Below are 20131 nucleotides of genomic sequence, written 5' to 3' on the forward strand. Positions count from 1 at the left end.
TAATCCAAAATAAATGTGTTAATCTACTCAAGCTCCTCCTCATTTAGGAATAAATTGCTTCATTGTAAATGAATTTAGAAGGTAATTTCTTTTCAGATTTCTAATTCTGTGTTTGTGGTCACATCCATGAATTTTGATAAATTCATTCAACAACTAAAAGCTCCCGAGGAAGATAGTTTGGGGTTGCTTGCATAAAAGCTATTGTAGGCACACGGCACTATAGGGTCAAGAAAAGCACTGTTGATCCAAATTGTTTCAGGAATAGCACCAAAATGAGTGATATGATATTAGTAGCAGTATTATAAATAGATAAAATATTGTAACAACCAACATCTTATCTAAAATGACTAATTGAAATAAACACCCAAGTTCTTTCCATGAATCTACCACTCCCCCGCGGCGGCTTGATTCTGCTGCTGCGGTTTGTCCATCTAACGAGGAACAGAAGATCTCGGTGATCCTTATGGTAAAAGATCGACTAAGAGAGAATAGATCACAAAGAAGACTGACTCGCAGTCGAATTTGATAGTGTGATGGATCGAGGAAAGATATTGCAAGGAGAATCTTTTTAGAATTAGATTTTTATGTTAGATATATTGTGAAAGGAAATCACAAAAAAAGGATTAGAAAGGAGAGGAACTCTCATGGTAGGCAAAAGGAGACTAGAATAGTAGAATGTGCTCCGAATATTACGGCAAGAACTTAAAGCTGGCTTTAAGCAAAAAAAGAACTTAAAGCTGGAAAAAAAGTGATAAAACTACAAAAAGTTTGCACCAGCCGGGAATCGAACCCGGGTCTGTACCGTGGCAGGGTACTATTCTACCACTAGACCACTGGTGCGAGGACGAAGATTTTGGGACTTGAAGTATGAAAATGGGTAAAATTCAGGCTGCTGTTCCTGCACAACGGTGCACGGGCTGATTCTGGTTCAAGCAACACTGTTGCAATGTGGCTATGCAAGATGTGGATATTGTTGATTGAGTGAAATTATAGATCAATCTTAATGCTCATTGTTTGAAAGAGAAAATAGAGAAAAACATAACCAACTCCAATGAACCTAAAACTTTCGCTCTTTAGAAACAACAAAATTGACGGCTAAATTGTATTGTAATTATTTTCTCTATACGTTTGTTTGCAATTTTCTAAGATCAATCATGATATTTTTTCTTAAAAATAAAAAAACTTTCTCAGCAATCAAATGGAGTCATATGTCAGTTAATTAAAGCACCTCACTACTTAACACAAAAGAATAAAAGCCACATGGCAAAACTTACAACAAAGCTAGAAATATTGGAGAAATTGTACTCTGCATCAGATGCACCATATCAACAATGCACTAGAAGAACAATACGAGATAGGATGACGAAAAGGGCTCATGAGAACGGAAAATCTGATTGGGAGAGACAATCCAAGACAAACCGTGCGATGAATATAGAAACTGAAAATCCGATCAGTGCAGTGCAAGGGCGAAATGGTGCACCTCGTGCGGCATGCAACATCTAGGGAGTATTGAACCAATGCAAAAAGCTCCTCATGTGCTCCACCATTTCAAAAAAAAAAAAAGTTTGTAGCTAGCAAGGAGTCGATAGCTTTAGCACCAAAGAAGAATCTCTCAATACAACCTTGAAGCTTGATCTCTCGTTACCATGCCTCCTACTTGGGAGGGTGTAATAAAAAAACTCCATAAGAACAATGCATCCCGAAGGCGAGAACCTCACCGGAGAAGAAGGTCGTCATTTGCTGCTCACACCCACCCCTAAAATTTTTGTACACCACAGTCATATTACGTAATAAATAATTTCTTCTTGGGGAACTCCTTTTCCCTCTCTTTTAGCTTTATTTATTTATTTATTAAGATCAGAAGTCATATCCGACGAGTACGAATGCACCCAATAAAATCAGAAAATAGAATATCTTGGAGTGCCCGGAGCAACTTCTTATCCCCAGCCCACAAGGTGCTACCTGTATGACTAGCCACATAGACGGCCACCCAATCCGCAGCCTCATTGGCTTCACGAAATACATGCTTGATATGAAAGATCCCTCCATCTCTCGTCGTTGTCCAGATATTTCGAAGCAACAGTTGACTGCCGTCGGCATCTCTCGGATCTCTTGGATTCAATTGATGACCGCCGTCAAGTCATTTTTTAAAATGACTAAGCTAGCTTGTAATTTAAGTTGAGCATGACGGAGACCTGCCTAGGTAGTTCTCAGCTCCACACTCGAATAACTGACAACGTACGCTGCCAACACCCCAGCGTCGAGACCGCTTTTGGCTTCGAAAAAGAAACGCACCAGTCCTATGTCGCCCACCCTAGTGCAGTACACATGGGCTACAGGATGGGGATACTCTCTCCGACTCTCTGCCGCGACACAAGATTGGACGGACTTCTGTCCGACAACTTGACGTGAATTATGCAAATGGCCTCCAAGCCCCAAGAAGCTCCTTTTAAAAGCCAAAATAAAAGTTCTCAATTGACGCCATCATGCCGATTCTAAAAGAACTCTTGTGATTTGCTAGCCTCCGGGGAGGGGAGTTGAGATGAGGTGTTCATATGGGAGACCTTTGAGGAGCAGCTGGTGGAGAGAATTCTGGCATTACCGATCCCGTCCCGAGCGGAGCCTGATAGATTGGTCTGGTTTTCGACAGGCCGATCGTGGGTATGTGCCAGAGATATTCATGCGTGGACTAGGAGGGAGCCGGAGAGACGGATTGATGGTGGATGGATATGGAGGATGAGGGTGCATCCCCGGGTGGCGCTTTTTCTTTGGAAGGTGGCCTGGGGCTGCCTTCCAACCAGGAGTGTGTTGGCCAGACAGGGGATGAGGATGGGTCCACCATGCGAAGTATGTTTGGATGCTGAGGAGACTATCGGCCATGTACTTCTTCGATGTCCTACAGCTGTGCAGTGTTGGAGATTGGCCTCGGCGCTACTCCCACCTATGTGGGAGTCGGTGGAGGATATGCTTCGATTTTTGAGTGAGTCTATTCGGAGGCCGAGTGTTGCTGAGACATGTTCTATTGTGGCTTACCTAGCCTATCACATATGGCTCGCCAGAAATGACCGTCTATTCGAGGGTGGGTGGCCGACCCCACGGGCTATGATGGAGAGAGCTCTGAGGCAGGTAGCGGAGACATCTACGATGGCCACGTCGGCACCACCTGGGAGAACCAGGGATATCTGGGGTACCTACACTGCTGTTTTAGCGTCCAGGTTCAGTTACTTCTCTTGGGTACCCCCATCCCCTGGTTATCTTAAGGTGAATTTCGATGGTGGCATGGCGGAGGATGACGCCTCTGGGGGTGTGGTTTTCGTGATCAAGGACCACAGGGGCACCTTTATTGCTGCTGGGGGACGGAGCACTCTTGGCGGTTCGGCGGTGGGAGCAGAGCTGCAGGCTGCTTGGGAAGGTGTTTCGTTTGTGAGACGAGTACTGGGGGCGATAGACTCGTTCTCGAGGATGACTGTTCTACAATGATTGACTGGATATGAGGTGTGGACATGTATGGGGATGGCCACCCTTTGATACGGGACACTCGTAGTTTGGTGCGGGAGTTGATCTCCTGTCAGATTATCCATGTTTACTGAGAGGTAAACAGTGTAGCAGATTGGGTCGCCTCTTATGTTGCCCGGCATACTGGGGAGGTCTTTTGGTCTAGTTTAGATAGCGTTCCATACGCCTTATTTTGTTTACTTTTCTTTGATATGTCCGATTGTATTCACGTTAGAGAAATATGAAATAAAATACCGTTTTGATAAAAAAAAAAAAACTCTTGTTACATCATGTTGGAGTATGACTGACGTTTGAGGGTACTCCATTTTAAATAATATATAATTTTTAAAAAAATTATGATAAAAATCTGGTTGATAATAGATTAGTACAAGATTCCAATCCAAACCACGTAACAACTTTATCAACTGCCGTCAATATTATGTATATCTAGAACCCATCTTTTCATAGTTATATGTTAGCATGAATATTTAATGACAATAATTTAAATAAGCGCCACCATTTTGTTGTACCAACCATTGCAAACCAAAATTATGACCATCATTTAACATATTATATAATTTATCTATAAATGCTTAATTTTGTATATCACCTTTGAGGAATATTCGTTATTTAATAAACATTAATTTGAGCTTGAAGCTCTGCTTATTCTTTGTTCTATATTTTTAGAATTTATTTGGGTAATCAAGCTGAAAATTTTATTAGGTTCGTGAATTGGACCAGCAAAATTTAAAAATTATAGGATTACATGCCAAGCTAGACTTATGTTTGTAAGTACCTAGACATAATTTTAGAGCAAGTTGGTCTGAATTTTATAGAAAGAAAAAAAAAATCTATATTCATAAGCATTCAGAAATACCTATGAGATTCAAACCAGCCTACTCCAAAGCTAATTTTAGGTACTTATGAATATAGGCCCAATCCATAAATCCAACAAAATTTTCAGCCTAATCATCTAAACAAGCCCTTAATTTTTGTAATATCCGGCCTTTTTTGTTCAGTTAATCGGGTTAGATAATAACTATTATTTGCTCTATGATTGATGATAACCTATTTTACTATCCAACACTTTTTTTTTTTTTATAACTGTTGTGAGTCTTATAACTATTTATGTTTTTCATTTGGGACGTTGGTGCATTAAAACACTCGCGAAAATCCATACGATGGGACTGTTGGGTTGTTGAGCATCCAATAAGTGGCCGGAGTCAGCCTGCTACCTTTCTCTTCTCTCGCGCACTAACGCTTCATGGAGACCCCACTCAAGCACATATACTAGAGTCCAGGGTTAGGCGGCGGTTTGCCTGTCCTCCCTCCTCTTCCTCACGACTTCTCTTCCATGTGACTTCTGAAATCTCTTCGTTGTCCTGTCTCCGGTGCTGATTACTCTACGTTGCATTATTCAGCAAGAGATTTGTTTAACTCGGAGAACCCGAGACAGAGCAGAGACATGTTGGATTCCTCTCCTACCTTCTCCAACAAGAAGAACAAGCGCAAGAAGCTGCAACAACTACTGTTCTGCTTCTTTGCTCGAATTTTTGGTCATTCTTTCTCACCTTCCTCTTATAAAACAAAGGCCAAGGCCAACCCTGAGCTCAAAGACTCCATCGAACCACCTATTGCTCTAAGTTTTGTTAAATCAGAGATGAAGGGTGGTGGGATAAGGACGAAGGTCGAGGAAGCGAAGGGCGAGGAAGTGGATGCGGCGGGGATGAAGAGGTCGGTGAAGCAGCTGCACTTTGGAGGGTGGGAGGAAAAGGGGGAGGCGGCGTTGGAGATTAAGAGGCTGGCGAAAGTGGATGCTCGTATGAGGCGGTCGCTGGCCAAGCTGGGTGTCATTCCGTCGCTGGTGTCGATGCTCGCTGAGGCGCAGGATGATCATTGCCGCCACTTGGCCATTGAAGCGCTGATCGAGCTTGCTCATGGTACTTTTACGTGAGTACGACCCATCTTTGTCTATATTCAATGCTCGTTTAATTTATGTTCTTCGCTATGCATCAAAGGATGTCTGACTTCCCCTTCACTAGATGATTAAACTTCTCCAATGCTCACCATCACCAGGACTGAAGTCTTCACAATTTTTATCTTTCCTCTGGTTCTGTTTTTGCCTCCTCGGTTATGATTTCCCTGTTCCATCAGTTCATTCTCTACCAACAAATTCAAAGAGGCAGGATGCTCCTGTGTTTTTGGTATGGCAATTTTTTTAAATCCAAAGAGAAAGGATCACGTATCATCAGGTTGTAATATGATATCTAGGTGAGTTTTTGGGGCAACAAGTATTGCTGTCATCCCCATGAGTTACACCTAGTTGTTCTTGCAATATTTCCCAAGTTCGGCATCCATCTTCTGGGATTTAGGGGATACAATTCAAGGGGGTAGCAATGGGGATGCCATCGTTTTGATTAGTGTTGATATCATGTTTGCACCTAAAGGTCACCCTGCTTAAAACTGCTTGATTTAGTTAACTTAATACGACCTTTTCATTGCATGTTTATTTTGGAAACTCAAGCATTATGGCGAAATCAAATTTGCAACTTCATGCACTGCCAAAAATGTTCTTAGGGCAAATCCAAACTGTTTAAATATAACACTTTATGTATATGAAGGGAAGATATTTACGAACGTTTTTATTTTTGGGTTGAACGTTAAGGTATATTTAAACAGACAACTGTATGAACACAAGCCATTAAAAACTTTGAGATTATTTATAAAGAAGAGAGGAAGTTTACTAAAAAAAAAAAAGGAAGAAAGGAAAAAAACGGAGTCAACTGATCTCAAGTCAAAGCAGACTTTGCGTTAAACTCTCGATTAGATCTGTGAACTTGGTGAGATAATGGCGTTAGCCCAACTCTGTTCCTATGGGTAGGCACAGCCTCACGATGAGACGTTGTTTGACCCGACAACCTATGTTTTCTTGGCTTCTTGCCGGTTTTCAACTCTGACCTTCCTTGTTAGGCTTCCTCCACTGTATCTTAGTAATATACTTACTCCACCAATTCTCTGTATCTTACCAAAATATTCCTTCAATAGATTGGCGTTCGATAGCAATAATAATACCAGATCTAAAAAAAAGTGTCAAGATAAGGTTTTATCATGAGTCACACCTCAAACACTGTTATGAACTGAAAGTCAAGAATATGAAATCCAAGGGTGATGATATGAAATCTTGCTGGTTATTATTGCATATTTTTACTGGCCATTCTTTTGTTTCAGAAACAAGGCGCTTATGGTGGAGGCCGGACTCCTTGTGAAACTACCACAGCTCACGGACGCTCTACAGTTCCCTGGAAAGCAAGAACTTGCAGTCCTCCTCTTCTCCATCTCTTCTCTTGCAAAAACTCAATTCCCCATTGCCCCTTGCCACATCATTGCCTTCCTAACTGAGATCCTTAACGCCAAAGAAGTTGCTGAGGAGATAAAGATTACATGCCTAGCAACTCTATACAATCTGTCGACAAAGCTGGACAATACTAGAGCTATTGTTTCGAGCGGTGCTGTCCCTACTCTGATAAGCTTGTCGTCAAACAGAAGGGCCTCGGAGGGAGCTCTAGCCATCATGGGGAACTTGATTCTAAGTGCGATGGGAAAGAAGGTCATTGAAGATGACTCCATGGTTCCAAAAGCCTTGATCGACACTACGACATGGTTCGACAAGCCTCGATGCCAAGAGCTTGCTGTTTACATACTGATGATTCTCGCTCATGGGAGCAAAACACAGAGGCAGAAGATGGCAGGGTTAGGGATGGTGCCACTACTTCTGGAGGTGGCCTTGTTAGGGAGCCCCCTTGCACAGAAGAGGGCGCTTAAGATGCTGCAGTGGTTTAAAGATGAGGGGCAATCAAAGATAGGAGTGCATTCTGGGCCTCAAACTGAAAGGATCTCACTTTCAAGAAGCCTTGTCAGTGGGCGAGAGACAAACAAATGTCAGAAGGCTGTCAAGCAGATGGTAGAGCAGAGTCTCAGTAACAACATGGAAGCGATCATGAGAAGAGCTCGTGTACCAGAGAATTTTTCTAGTTTTAAAAGCTCTGTGGCAAGCTCTAGCTCTAAGAGCCTGCCTTACTAATTAAATCTCCATCCACCGCATCAAACCTTCACCTTTCTTTTGAAAGTTTGGTTCTGGTGATGGCGAGATTGTACATTTAATAATAACAAATGAGACATTCCACAAAATGTACAGCTTGTTTTCTGATGATATGTTACATTTAAGTGCATACCATCCATGCTAAAAAGCGTATAGCTGTTTGAAGGCTGTAGTAATTTTTATTTTGGGAGAGGCACCTGGAGTGCATAGAATAGTTTTAGTTGAATACTGGACTGCAAAAGATTTCAACTCATTTTTTGATGCCTGTCGAAAAATAAACCAAATGCATAGGACTGCAGAAGGGTTTGCGATAGAGTTCATCAACATCTTGTATATCAACAGGTTAACCGTAGAAATGAAAGCCACCATGTTCCTTTCTTGGCATTTTTTTTGATGCCCCTCGCCTTCTTTGGTGTCCTGGAACCCCCAATCAGATGTTGGCAAACTTAATTTCAACGTATCTGTTAAGCAAGGCAAATTTGGTGTCTGATATCCGATCTAAGACTATTTCGGTCGCATTCTTGCTGCAGGAGTGATTTTGCTTGCGGCCAGGTCGCTAGAATTTTCGCCGTCAAGCTTGTTTCGAGCTGCTAGAATTTGGTTGGAAGATGTCTCCGATACAATAATAACCTGGGTAAACAATGGAGCTGGGCTTTTTCATCGCTGTTTGCTCGATCGTTCTTATCCGAGGAGGACCGGAGTGTTGGAAGGGTACTCCAGAATGACCATTTCATGGATCAAAGTAGAGATGGAGTTTTAAGATACAAACATTTCAGTATTGGAACATTTCCAGAAACTTGTATCGAGCTGCACCTTATGTGTGATCAGATATATCTACAGGGAGAAAAATAGTGCAACTGATTGGATGGCATCCTTTGTGGCCGATCGTAGCGGATGCATCCTTTGTGGCCGATCATGGCGCATATGCGCTACGGAGACATCAGCGTCGCTGCCCTACAGATTACAGGATATCCTGATGACTGACGCTAGAGGCTTGTTTGGTTCGCGGGAAGCATTTTCCTTCCTAGGAATATGATTCCTGGAAAACAAATTCCTAGGAAGAGGATGCCTAGGAAAGTACTTTTGGCATGTTTGGTTGACCATGGAAAAGTGACAAATTTACAAGGTGCTTATGTTTGGTTGGCCATCCACTTTCCTAGGAAAGTTATATATAATTCCTATTATGCCCTTAATAAAAATTAGGTTTTTAATGCCTCTTTAATGCTTCTTTAATGCCGAAGGGACTTTTTGGGAAAAAGTAAAAATGGAGTGATTCCCGCCACATGGGAAAGTAACTTTCCCATGTTTCTCATGGGAAAGACTTTCCCATGAAATGTGGGAATCACATTCCCATGGGAATACAACTTTCCCTTCTCTCTCCTTTGAAAACTCCAACCAAACAAGAGGCATCTCATTACTTTCCCGTTGACCACACTTTTCCCCCTTCTTTTCCCGCGAACCAAACGAGCCCTAGAAGATGTGTATACCTTATAAGACTGCTGCTCTACCACACACACATAGAGAAGGGAAAAAAAAAACAGGCCTGGGCTGTGGCCCACAGCCCATTTGTTATAACTGGGTCAGAAAGCAGATATTCGTGCCCTAAGTCACTTCGGGCCCATTAAACTTTCTATATACGCCACACGCAATTGCCCAAAACGCTAAACCAGCGGTGGCGTTGGGGTTCTGAGCGCTAGGTTTCAGGATTAGGGTTTTTGCTGCGCGCTATCTGTCGGCCATGGATTCCAACTCGAAGAAGCGAAAGACCGACGAGAACGGCGCCGTCGCCACCTCTCTGGCGGGGCTGACTCCCGAGGACGCCCGCAAGATCGTGGAGCCCTTCACCCGCGATCAGCTCCTCGACATCGTCCAGGAAGCCATGTGTCGCGATGCCGGCGTCCTCGACGCCGTCCGGGCCATCGCGGACCGGGACCCTGCTCAGCGCAAGCTCTTCATCCGCGGCCTTGGATGGGAGACTACCACTGACGCCCTCCGCAACCTCTTCTCCTCGTACGGCGAGCTCGAGGAGGCCGTTGTCATCGTCGACAAGGCCACGGGCAAGAGCAAGGGCTACGGCTTCATCACCTTCCGCCACATCGACGGTGCTCTCCTTGCCCTAAAGGAGCCCTCCAAGAAGATTGACGGCCGCATGACTGTCACCCAGCTCGCTGCTGCCGGCACCGCCGGCCCCACGGCCGCCGCTCCGCCCCCCATCGACGTCTCCCTCCGCAAGATCTTTGTCGGGAACGTCCCGGCTGACATGCCTTCCGACCGCCTCCTCGCCCACTTCTCCTCCTACGGGGAGATCGAGGAGGGGCCACTGGGGTTTGACAAGCAAACGGGCAAGTTCCGGGGGTTTGCCCTTTTTGTCTACAAGACGGCCGAGGCAGCCAGGGCGTCTCTTGTAGACCCCACCAAGAACATTGATGGGCACCATCTGGTGTGCAAGCTTGCGATTGAGGGGAAGAAGGGGAAGCCGGGGGCTCCGGCCACCGGCGCTGCTGTCCCGGTGGGTGGAGTCCAGGGCCAACCGATGGGAGGCGGGGCTGATATCGGTGGGGATAAGCTCGGAATGGGTCACCAGTCCTCCTTGCCGAGCTCTCTGTCGAGCCAGTATGGAGGGCCGGGCAGTGGGATCTCTTCGTTTGGTGGTTACTCTGGCAGTGGGATACCAGGTGCTGCAGGGCTGGGTCACCATCATCACCTGAACTCATCTCTGCCGTCATCGATGGGTGCTGGCAATCCAGGTATGTCATCGTTGGGAAGCCAGGTGCCTTCATCTCTAGCTGGTGCTGGAGCTGGAGGTTATGGAGGCGGTCTTGGGGGTCCGTATGGATCTTCGTCGCAGTATGGTGGTCCTGGATCTGGTGGCTATGGTGGTTTTGGTGCGGCATCATCGCTGTACCGCTTGCCACCAAGCTCTGTTGGGATGCCGTCTGGGGGTTATCCTGAGAGCGGGCACTACCCGGCGTCCGCTTACCAGAGCCAGCACCACCCACCACCTGGCTCATCTCCTGGATCTAGGGTTCCGAGTGGAGGGCTTTACCAGAACCCATACTACTAGGGTAATCTTCTTTTTCCTTCTCTCTTCACATCTATTCCTTTGGCATACGTTGACGTAATTTTTTTCATCGATCTAGCTTTTGTAGCTTTTTTTCAGGGTCAATATTATCTGTCTGAGACGACTCATTTGTTTCTTATGGTTCAATTATGTGAACATAGCAGAAATCTTTTCTCTGAATCTGTCTGAGATGACTCATTTGTTTCTTATAGTTCAATTATGTGAACATACCAGAAATCTTTTCTCTGATGTGTTTTGGTTTAGGAATGAATTTTGCGACATAATATTGGCCTCGTTCTGTGGAATTTGCAATTATGTCTCATATCATCTGTATGCTGCTCGGTTGTTGGTTGGAAGACTAGCAGATTATGGGTCTCTGGAACGTGTTTGTTGTATTTTTCATTGATATCTAGATTCTATCTTCGTAGTGACAACTTTAAGCATACTTTTATTGCTTGACTGCACGTTTGTAGTGGTTTTCTGTCTTGGATCGCTCATTTAAATGATGTGTTGAATTTAATTTATTGCTATGTATTTAATGATTTGAATTTGATTCTGATGACTATCATGTCCTGTTACATGTTATTTGGTCTCTTTACTTGTTATGTTGATTTTCCTTCCTTTTCTCTCTACATCGACAGAGCAGTACCTTCAACTAAATCATTTTGTATGCACGTTTGGAAATACTGATTTGTGATAGTCCTTGAGTCCTCTGTTTATGCGTGTTATATCTTATATAATTTTAAATTCTGCATGCTAGGTGTTTGCTTGTTTCTACCTACCTAATCTGCTTCCTCTATTATACTATTCTTGATTACATAGTCTGCTTCATAACAAATGCATGAAAACTTTCTTTCTTGCTTGTCGTTTTCACATTTACTGGCAGAGCTTCCTGCTACTTAAAGATATTTGAGGATAAATTCTTTTGTTAGCTGTCTTATAGTATTCTTGATTATAGTTTTCTTGATTACTTGGTCTGCTTCTCAACAAATGCATGGAAACTTTCTTTCTTGCTTCCTGTTTTCACATTCACCGGCAGAACTTCCTGCTACTTATGGATAGTTGAAGATAATTTCTTTCGTTTGTAGTGTTCTTGATTACTTGGTCTGCTTCTCCACAAATGCATGAAAAACTTCTTTCTTGCTATCTGTTTCCACAGCTGCTGACAGAATTTCCTGCTACCTAAGGATAGTTTGAGATAAATTCCTTTATTCGTTGTCTTAAAATATTCTTGATTACTTGGTGTGCTTCTCAACAAATGCATGAAAACATACTTTCTTGGCTTGCTGTCTTCATACTCAGTGATAGAACTTCCTGCTACTTAAGGTTTTTTCAAGATAAATGCTATTTAACCAAGCCATCTGGCATATTTATTTAGCTACTATCATGAAACAACCATTTACAGATAACATTTTTTGGAATAATAAAATAAGGAAAATGCTTCAGGGCCTTGTTAAGTGCCCCTCCCTAATGCTAACTTGGCAACCATATACTCAACCACTCTGTGTTTGCAACAATTCTCCCAAGTTATGCGAACCCCTCTGCGTCACTTGGCAGCACAAAATGGGCTACCCAAAGCATTACGCATAAAAAATGCTCATGGCAATGCTGCATCTTTACGATGGGAGTTAAAGGAGAACATCCTGCCTTTTAAGCTTCTAAATTAAGGGGGCTCTTTAGTTTGGAGGACTTTGACCAGCCTATCTTCACTGGACTTTAAATGAGTGGAATGTGTGTTAGAGCTTCAATCCAGATCACATTATACGTTGGAATGTTTTATGTGCTGTATCATCTCGGCTTGGTTGTTTTGGGTCTTCCATGGCTGATTTGTTACTTTGGTATCAGCTGTTAACTTTTGATCAAAATGCTGTATTAGGGTTGGAAGGGGATCTTCACTTTCTATTCATTAGCTTAATTAAGCTCAATTTTATCCAATTAAGATACTGAACATCCATGTCAGCTTTTTTTTGTTTTTTATTAAATGGCAAGTGTTTATTGAGTTGTTTAGTTTCTGTTCTCTTCCTTTTGGCTTTGTGAAAAATCCAAACTTGATCTGTTCAGGGTAGGTCTAGATGAGCATGGTCGGATCAGGATGGGTTAAACCAGCATGGTTAGGTTGGGTTGTGTGAAGCAGGCTAAAAGTTTAGTCATGTTTGGTCTTAGGAGTCCACCTGCAAGGTGGGAGGAGAGATGGTTGGCTGAGGAAATCTTGACATAGTGTTGGTCAGCTTTGGCAGGGTCTTGTTTGCAAATGATATTTTATTCTAACTTGATCCAACCTGTATCAATCCTGACCAATTGCTACCCTAGTCCATTCAAGGTATTTTTCTTTGAATTATGTATTTTTATTACATCTTAGCACATACATAACATTTTTCTTGTTATTGTTAATTATCATGGAATGTGAATTCTTTGTTTGTTTGTTGAGCTTATGCTTTCTTTGTTTGTTGCATTTGAGCTTTCTTTTCCTCAATTGTATAGATGATTTAATTGCGATACATCACGTGCAAAATCTTGTATTTTTACAAGCCATCTCACTTTTGTTTCCATTTGGAATTTTCACAAATATTTGATGGTGGCCATCAAGGCAATTACGTTTTCCAAAAGAAAGCTCTAGCTGTATAGTTATGGGGGACAAACATGTTTCAGGTTCAACATGGAGGGTAATGCAGAACGGGCAGAATTAAGTTTTCCTTTGTGTTTGTTTTCGTGTTATCACATGTGACTACTCATGTCCATATGCATGTGTTGGCGCTGGACTTTTTTGAGACTCACTTTTCCCTATGTATGATGGTCACTGTCATATTTCCATATTGATGAAGCTAAAAAAGTGTCACCTTTTTTCTTTTCCCACTTCTCTTAATTTTTGACTTTTGCTCTGGAGTGCGACTTATAGTTTAATGAATTTTGGAGAAAGTCCCAGGGAACTTGGTCTCCTAATGGATGAGAGAGAGAGAGAGAGAGAGAGAGAGAGAGAGAGAGAGAGAGAGAGAGATTAAATAGCACATCTCTCTCTCTGTAATGAGCATAATAGACTTTTTAAATGGCTTGATAAAATCAACCTCTGTTACGGCATATCTCTCCCCTTTTGTCTCTTATAGAAAGAATAAATGCTAACTAATACTCGATAAAGAGTGGATTTCTATATATTAAATTTATGGTTAGTATTAAATGATATCATGTTTGAGAAACTAATGTAAATCTGATGAAAACTAGTTCGTTCTTTGATTTTTAAATATTTTAGGATTGTGTTTCCTCTTTCTTAAATTAGTTTTTTCCCCCTTTCAAACCTTCATTTCAGTTGTGTTCTTTTAATGTTTTCTGCATCAGTCTCCCCTTATGGCAGTTATTGCTAGAGCGAAGTTATTGTGGTAGATGCTGGTGCTCCTGACAAATCTCTTTGTCTGCATATTCTTTTCGTCTAACTGTATGTTTGCATTTACAAGATTTTGAGATGAAGAAAAACAAGTGTTCTCTGATTTTGGTGTTATGATGTACAAGATTCATGAATAAAAAAGTAGTAGTTCTGTAACAATGACCAAGAAGAAGTGTTTATAGATGTTCTATAGCTGCTAGGTAAATAACAAAATATGATATAATGTGAGGACCACGTGCTTATATATATTTAATCTGGTGGGCTGGTGTGAAGGACTGCAGGGACTATAGTAAGCTTTATATCTGATTCATTGCGGTTATGGTGGAAGTTGCTATTTTAGATCATTAATGCGTCTTGCATTAATATTTTTACAGTCATTGTGTCAATGGTGCATCAAAACTTAGATTCATTTCATAAAAAAATTGTTTGTTTGGAAATTCTCTCCAGGTTTGGTGGCTTTTTTTCCCATGCATATCCTTTCTCACCTAGTCATGTTTTTTGAAAACTGACAAAATATTGCTCACATAAGTTAGCTTAGATTTTTTCTCTCTAGATGTTCCAATTTGAAGAGGATGACACTTTTCATGGCCAGCTTTATCACCCCTTAGCAGGATCTACTCCATTAAGTCAAAAAAAGGTCCCGGAAGTGAGACACAGAGCTTATATTCATTGTTTGTCCCCTTCTATCAACTTTAGATGCGTTTTGAGGGTTGAGTTTTGGACGAGTTCATTCTGAAATCAAACAATGGCTTGCATAGACCTAGCTTCACTAATGGAGCTAATGCTGCAACTTATCGAGTTGCTGGGAATGTAGTAGCTTGCAACTCTTGGTTGGTTTGCCAACTCGTGATGCTAATATTAATAAAAAATGATTTCATTTTACTGGAAGATTTATAGGTGACGATCAACAGCTGTTTGAATTTCTCTCACTTGCTTCTGGACTTCATGATCCCCTATCATTGTTTCCATAGTAGTCTGTTATGTTCAGTGTAATTCAACTTAAGGTAGAGGTACACTTTATTGAGTTGCTGTAAGTTTGTGTTGCATCCATTTGACTGGAAGCTGGTTTATGAATCTAATGAAAAATACAGGGCTTTAGAAAAGATGGGAGCTCTTCTATATTAGCTATGATGGACAGCTTGATAAGAAAATGGGGTCTGAACCTGTAGAAGAATTTTAAGTGGTTGCAGTGACCAAAGATTTTTCTATTGTCATAATTTCTTAGTTACTCATGTCCATAAACAGCGATCTGCGTAAAACATCTTGACTGCCTCTCTTGTCAATATTGTGATTGATCATGTTGAGGGAGTTGAGCAATTTTTGGCATGTTTCAGTCTGTAGTATATTTGCGTTACTTTGGATAGTCTAGATTGGTGCCTTTTTGGTACTAATTGACTGATCATCACTAGTTTTCGCGAAATAATCTAATATTTGATTTTGACGACAACAAGAGTTTGTGCTGGTTGTGTGTCACTGGCTGGCATATATTGGATCGAAGTTTGACTATTTTTTTGGTACATTATGGAAGTTCGACTATGATAGCTTCAAAAGTTTGAATTTTGATGATTTGTTTTTTCTTTAGTTAGTCTTGGGAGAAGCCATAAGACAAGAGACTATATCTCTACATGCAGTTGACTTCTCTCTGGGCAGTGTTCCCAGCAGTGCTTTCAAGATTCCTATAATTTGTGCATGCCCTGGCCTAATGCATTCTTATGGCCAGTGTATATTGTGTTCCTACTGTTAGTAGGAGCACCTCTTTTATGAATGATATCATGCCTTTGAATTGCATGTATTCCTAAAGGAATTAATGCTTGATGTTATTGATAAAAGCATCCTGATAGAGCAATTTCCATGTCCATTTTGCTTATAACTTGTTATATTTGTGGCAATTTGTTGAATCAGATGAAGCCCAATGTGTTGCTTGCTGAGCTTATGTTGTGCTTCATTTTCTGTGTTGTAAATGCTTGATGTAATCTCTGTTTTATTTTGTTGGAGAGCTGTGATATCTCCAATATAACGCCTGTATAATTTGATGTCTATTTATCTTATTTTGTAAATTTAATTGTTTTTCCTTTACCGCCTGTGCCTGAGAGGAGTTAAACTTTCATGAGTTCTATGGAAGTTTTATGTTACCATACATAAATAAAAGAAGGCCACATTGTTTGGGTGCCAAAAAAGCTGCTTAGATTGATGGCTGGTCTCTTATTTGGAGGGAGTTTGATTAGCAGAATGATTTCGGTTGATTTGTTAGTCAACCTCTTCCTGGAAATTGCCATCTGTTTTACAGGGCTAGTTCATTTTCTTTGGTGCAGGCATCTCAATTTTTTTTTCATAACTTTATATTTTCCCCCTAAATTTACAACTAATCTCTAAAGCATGATAATAGTGTGTTAAGTTGCAGATAGCTTTTAAAGAGTTTCGGCATAGATTTTCTTAATGAGAGTGCTGTAATATTGATGGCATTTTTTCAACAGAGTTTTTTTTTGTTCTCCTTTATTCTCTAGCTTATTAACCTGTTAGGCACTCATATTATTTGTTCGCACATGATATTGACATGAGATGCAAGAAATGCCTTTAATAGACTAAGCAATTCCATATTCTTATGTGTAGATATATAATGTAGTTTCATGGAACATGTGGATGATGCTGGTTTTGAGTATGATAAATCTAAAGCTGGCAGTTGTCAGCGTATTGCAGGACATATTTCTTTATGCACATGGTGGGCTTCCCTGTAGAGCCTGAAGTATCTAGTACATTAACATGCATTTTTGACATCATTGTTGTTGCCAATATCATGTATGTATGTATGTGTTATCATTTCATCTGATATGTTTGAAATTCGTAGCTGATCAATTTTATCTAGATGATGCTTGGATGTTGTGAAGTTTTAGAAGTTACCCAGATAGACTTGTGCATCATCTCTTTTCGCGTAAAAAATGATTTCCGGAAGCTGCTAGTTTACAATTTCTGAAATTTCTTTTCTTGTATATATGTTTCTGTTCTTTTTCTTGCACTTTGTTTTTTACTTTGGTTCAACTGTTTATGTGATTGGTCTTGTTTAATTGTTTCGAGCATGATACTCGTTTTGTTTGTAGTATGTTGAATGATGAATTGTGTTGTGATGGATGTGTTATTCAGGTGTATGACAACTCTTGGGAGCAAATGCGTTGAATGGTTGTGCTGAATGCAGACTAGTTATCTTCTTTGATGAATGGCTTGCAAATTTACTGGATACCTCTCTGCTTCTGCTCTGCAATGCAGTTTGCTGAGTTTTAGCTGTTGGGAATTAGTAAAAGTAGTCAAGAACTATGAAACTTATGAAAAAGCTCTATAATTGCAAGAGCTGTACATTTGGCCTTGTGACTATATTGAAGCTTTTTCTCCATTAGATATATAAATGCACTTGGTTGTTACATATGCTTTATATTATCTTATGAAGAGATCTTTTCCTTGGCTTTCTTTTGAAGTACCATATGGCCTCATTATACTCCTGAGATTCATCTATATGTTATTAGTCTTACCTTTTGTTACATCATTTGTGTGTTATGCTGGAACAGTTCTAATTCAATGAAGGAGATAGCTTGATGATTGTGGTTATTGACCAGTTCCATCGGAGATGTGGATAACAGTCAGCTATGAAAATTTTTGCACGAATGATTTATATTCCAATGATTTTCAGCTTCAAGATGTTTGTCTTGTCTTTGCTGATTTTGTACTCTGTGCATTACTTTTTGTGAACTGTTTGCTTGTTCATTCAGCCAGTGAAACTTTGTGCTTCTGTGATTTGAAATTTGATTAATGAGGGGCTTTTAGCAAGGAGATGGTAAAGCATCTGTATCTGGTTGTACACTAGGTAATATTAGCTTCATATCCTTTACAGCAGACGAGTGGGATTTGGGGGGGAACTTATGTATGATATGCTGTATGCAGTTAATGGTTAATGAACCTATACAGTAAAGAGATGCAGTTATTTTACCTTCCACTTGCTAGTCCGTTCTTCCTCTCCTGTTTGGCTGTGTTCTGCCTCATCCAGCCCCCAACATTTCTCTTTTTTGGGTTTTCATGTTCTCTAGAATAGAGTTAGTTCGTGGTGGTTATTCAATTGCCATTTCCTGTGCTTGAATTATTTGGTTCTTTGTTATGTATTCCAGTTTAATTTATTACAGTGCCGATAGTGGTTCTGCTGTGCAATTGCTAACTGAATTTTTAATTCTTGCTTCAATTATTTTGTTGGTGAGCTTTTCTTTTTTTTCTTTTTACTTTTTTTTGGGTGGATGTGCATTTTAGATTGTATTTGGGATAGCAACAGCCTGTGCGGAAGATGGGAAGTCCTGAGCTTATTTATTTGTACTTCAACACACTTACCGCCTCCCCTTCTTTTCCCCTTTTTCTTTCTAGTTTCTACGTACGCTCCTTGTCTTTTGCATCTGTGACTTCTTTTCTGTTGGTTCGATTTTGATTTTATGTGGCCCGCATGCTTGGAAGTAATTTGCACAAGTTGAAAATTTGGATTGCCACATCCATGCGTCTATTACTTTGATTATGATGATTCTTGATCTGATTGGCATGGTCTTTTTTTTTTCTTCCTTTTTCCAACAACAATAGTATGATAACTAAGGCACAGCTTATCTGTACTTGATAGCTGAACTGTGAGAGACCTTTAAAAAAAGCCAAAGTTATTGTCCATTATCACATGATATCATTTGAATATATTGCTGTTTGTTCCTCCTGGTGCATTTTATGTGCCAGGGGGGCATATGTACTATTGAAATGTGCTCATTTATTTGCCTCGTGAATGCAAAGACAAATATATACTAGTTCTTGGCCGTAAATAGTGGTATCTGTTAAAAATCTTGTGACACGGAAGTAGGATTTTGATGATTCTGGAATTCTTGTGGTGTGTTTTATTGATCTCTAGAGTTCAAAGCTGTTCAGAATTTAGATGCTGGATCTCTATTAAGCTATTTGAACTTTCATTACCATACTGAACGTGTAATATCCTATTTGGGTTTTGTTGCTTATTGATGCATTCTTGGAGGAATCATTGCCGTGTAGGAAAAAATAGTAGTTCGCTTGGGGAGAGGTTATTTAAAAGCTCTAACCTTATTGTCCCATATCTCATGGATAGATTATTTTGTTAAGAAAGCTATGTCAAATTCATTGCGTTTACAGAGCTAAGGAGTACATGCTTGTTTTTCTCATAATCTGAGTTGAAACTAAAAACCAACCATTGTGCAGCAGAATGATATCTCAGGTTGAAGAAGCCTGCTGCAAGAGCTCATTTATGCAGGGCCTATTCTGTAATTAAGTGCGATTATCTGGTAGGATTCTTTATTTAAATTAAATTGTTACATTATCATTATGGCTTTCTATGTATGATCATCTGTTGCTAGCCAGTTTCAAGTCTTCTCTTTTTTTGCTAGGGAAAAGCCTATTGGTGTCCATATTGTTATGAATGTGATGGAAGACAAATGACAACCCCTTGACAGGCCCAAGGGGGGCTCTTGTAGGACGTGTGAATTTGAGGTCGGTTAGGCGAATTTGATGAATCACCCGTGCTGAAACGGGGCCTATCCTTATAGGAGGGTAACCACTTTGAGGAGGGATGGGAGGGTAATCACGGGAATGGCAGGTCGGAGGACTAATCATAAATGCCTCTACATGTTCGGCTTGCTTGTGGGGGACGGTGGGCGAATGATCTAAGGATCGAAACCGTGTAAATTCGGACGATAGCTGCAATTGTTTTTTCTTTTGGTTAAAGTACAAAAGTTCCTCTCTGAGAACAAATTTAAATTGAATTGTGATTATACAAGGTCCTCCTCGATTGTAATTGTGGAAAATTCCAGACTGGTTAAACGAAGGGTCTGATGCATTTATTTTCAAGTGCACTTGCTTAGATAGCTCTGGGAGCCTACATATGGACACTGTCACACCCATGGTCGGTTGCCGCGTGAAGTAGATGCAGCATTTGTAAAGTGTGATTGGGTGGCTGAAGTGTCTACATTTATTTGGACCTATTGAGAACCGGCTTGACTCGAATGTCGAGTAGAGAAAGATGCTAGAGAACTTGGCAGTGAGTTGTTCAGGTTGTACGAAGCTG

The 20131-nt window shown here is 40.8% G+C and overlaps 3 protein-coding genes and 1 non-coding gene across 7 annotated transcripts; 3 read left to right on the plus strand and 1 right to left on the minus strand.

The window, feature by feature from the left end:
• Positions 1 to 769: 769 nt before the first annotated feature.
• On the minus strand, positions 770 to 840 carry TRNAG-GCC. The gene has a single exon. It is a non-coding gene; the product is annotated as a tRNA-Gly (tRNA).
• A 1983-nt stretch (positions 841 to 2823) lies between these two features.
• Positions 2824 to 3480, plus strand: LOC120112500. Its single transcript, XM_039132051.1, has one exon. It carries the CDS (start codon positions 2824 to 2826, stop codon positions 3478 to 3480), a length of 657 nt encoding a protein of 218 aa, XP_038987979.1.
• A 1347-nt stretch (positions 3481 to 4827) lies between these two features.
• LOC103708374 lies at positions 4828 to 7683 on the plus strand. Its single transcript, XM_008793270.3, has 2 exons — positions 4828 to 5445; positions 6724 to 7683. The coding sequence occupies exons 1-2, from the start codon at positions 4961 to 4963 to the stop codon at positions 7574 to 7576; spliced, it is 1338 nt and encodes a 445-aa protein (XP_008791492.2). The 5' UTR covers positions 4828 to 4960; the 3' UTR covers positions 7577 to 7683.
• Positions 7684 to 9244: 1561 nt separating this feature from the next.
• LOC103708310 (UBP1-associated protein 2C-like) lies at positions 9245 to 19907 on the plus strand. Of its 4 annotated transcripts, none has more exons than XR_604276.4 (3): positions 9245 to 10659; positions 19270 to 19352; positions 19455 to 19891. XR_604276.4 is itself a non-coding variant. In XM_039131217.1 (2 exons), the coding sequence occupies exon 1, from the start codon at positions 9333 to 9335 to the stop codon at positions 10656 to 10658; it is 1326 nt and encodes a 441-aa protein (XP_038987145.1). In that variant the 5' UTR covers positions 9245 to 9332; the 3' UTR covers position 10659; positions 19270 to 19907. The 4 variants fall into 4 exon arrangements, 2 of the variants coding, with proteins under 2 accessions (XP_038987145.1, XP_008791396.2); XR_604277.4 differs by having other exon boundaries at positions 19273 to 19352; XM_039131217.1 differs by having other exon boundaries at positions 19270 to 19907.
• The last annotated feature ends 224 nt before the right edge of the window (positions 19908 to 20131 follow it).

The sequence above is a fragment of the Phoenix dactylifera genome, chromosome 11, assembly GCF_009389715.1.
Source record: "Phoenix dactylifera cultivar Barhee BC4 chromosome 11, palm_55x_up_171113_PBpolish2nd_filt_p, whole genome shotgun sequence".
NCBI lineage: Eukaryota > Viridiplantae > Streptophyta > Magnoliopsida > Arecales > Arecaceae > Phoenix > Phoenix dactylifera.

Coding starts and splice junctions, on each gene's coding strand:
- LOC103708374 (XM_008793270.3), top strand. CDS start 4,961: ATGTTGGATTCCTCTCCTACCTTCTCCAACAAGAAGAACAAGCGCAAG. Junction 5,446..6,723: donor CTTGCTCATGGTACTTTTAC/GTGAGTACGACC, acceptor CTTTTGTTTCAG/AAACAAGGCGCTTATGGTGG.
- LOC120112500 (XM_039132051.1), top strand. CDS start 2,824: ATGAGGATGGGTCCACCATGCGAAGTATGTTTGGATGCTGAGGAGACT.
- LOC103708310 (XM_039131217.1), top strand. CDS start 9,333: ATGGATTCCAACTCGAAGAAGCGAAAGACCGACGAGAACGGCGCCGTC.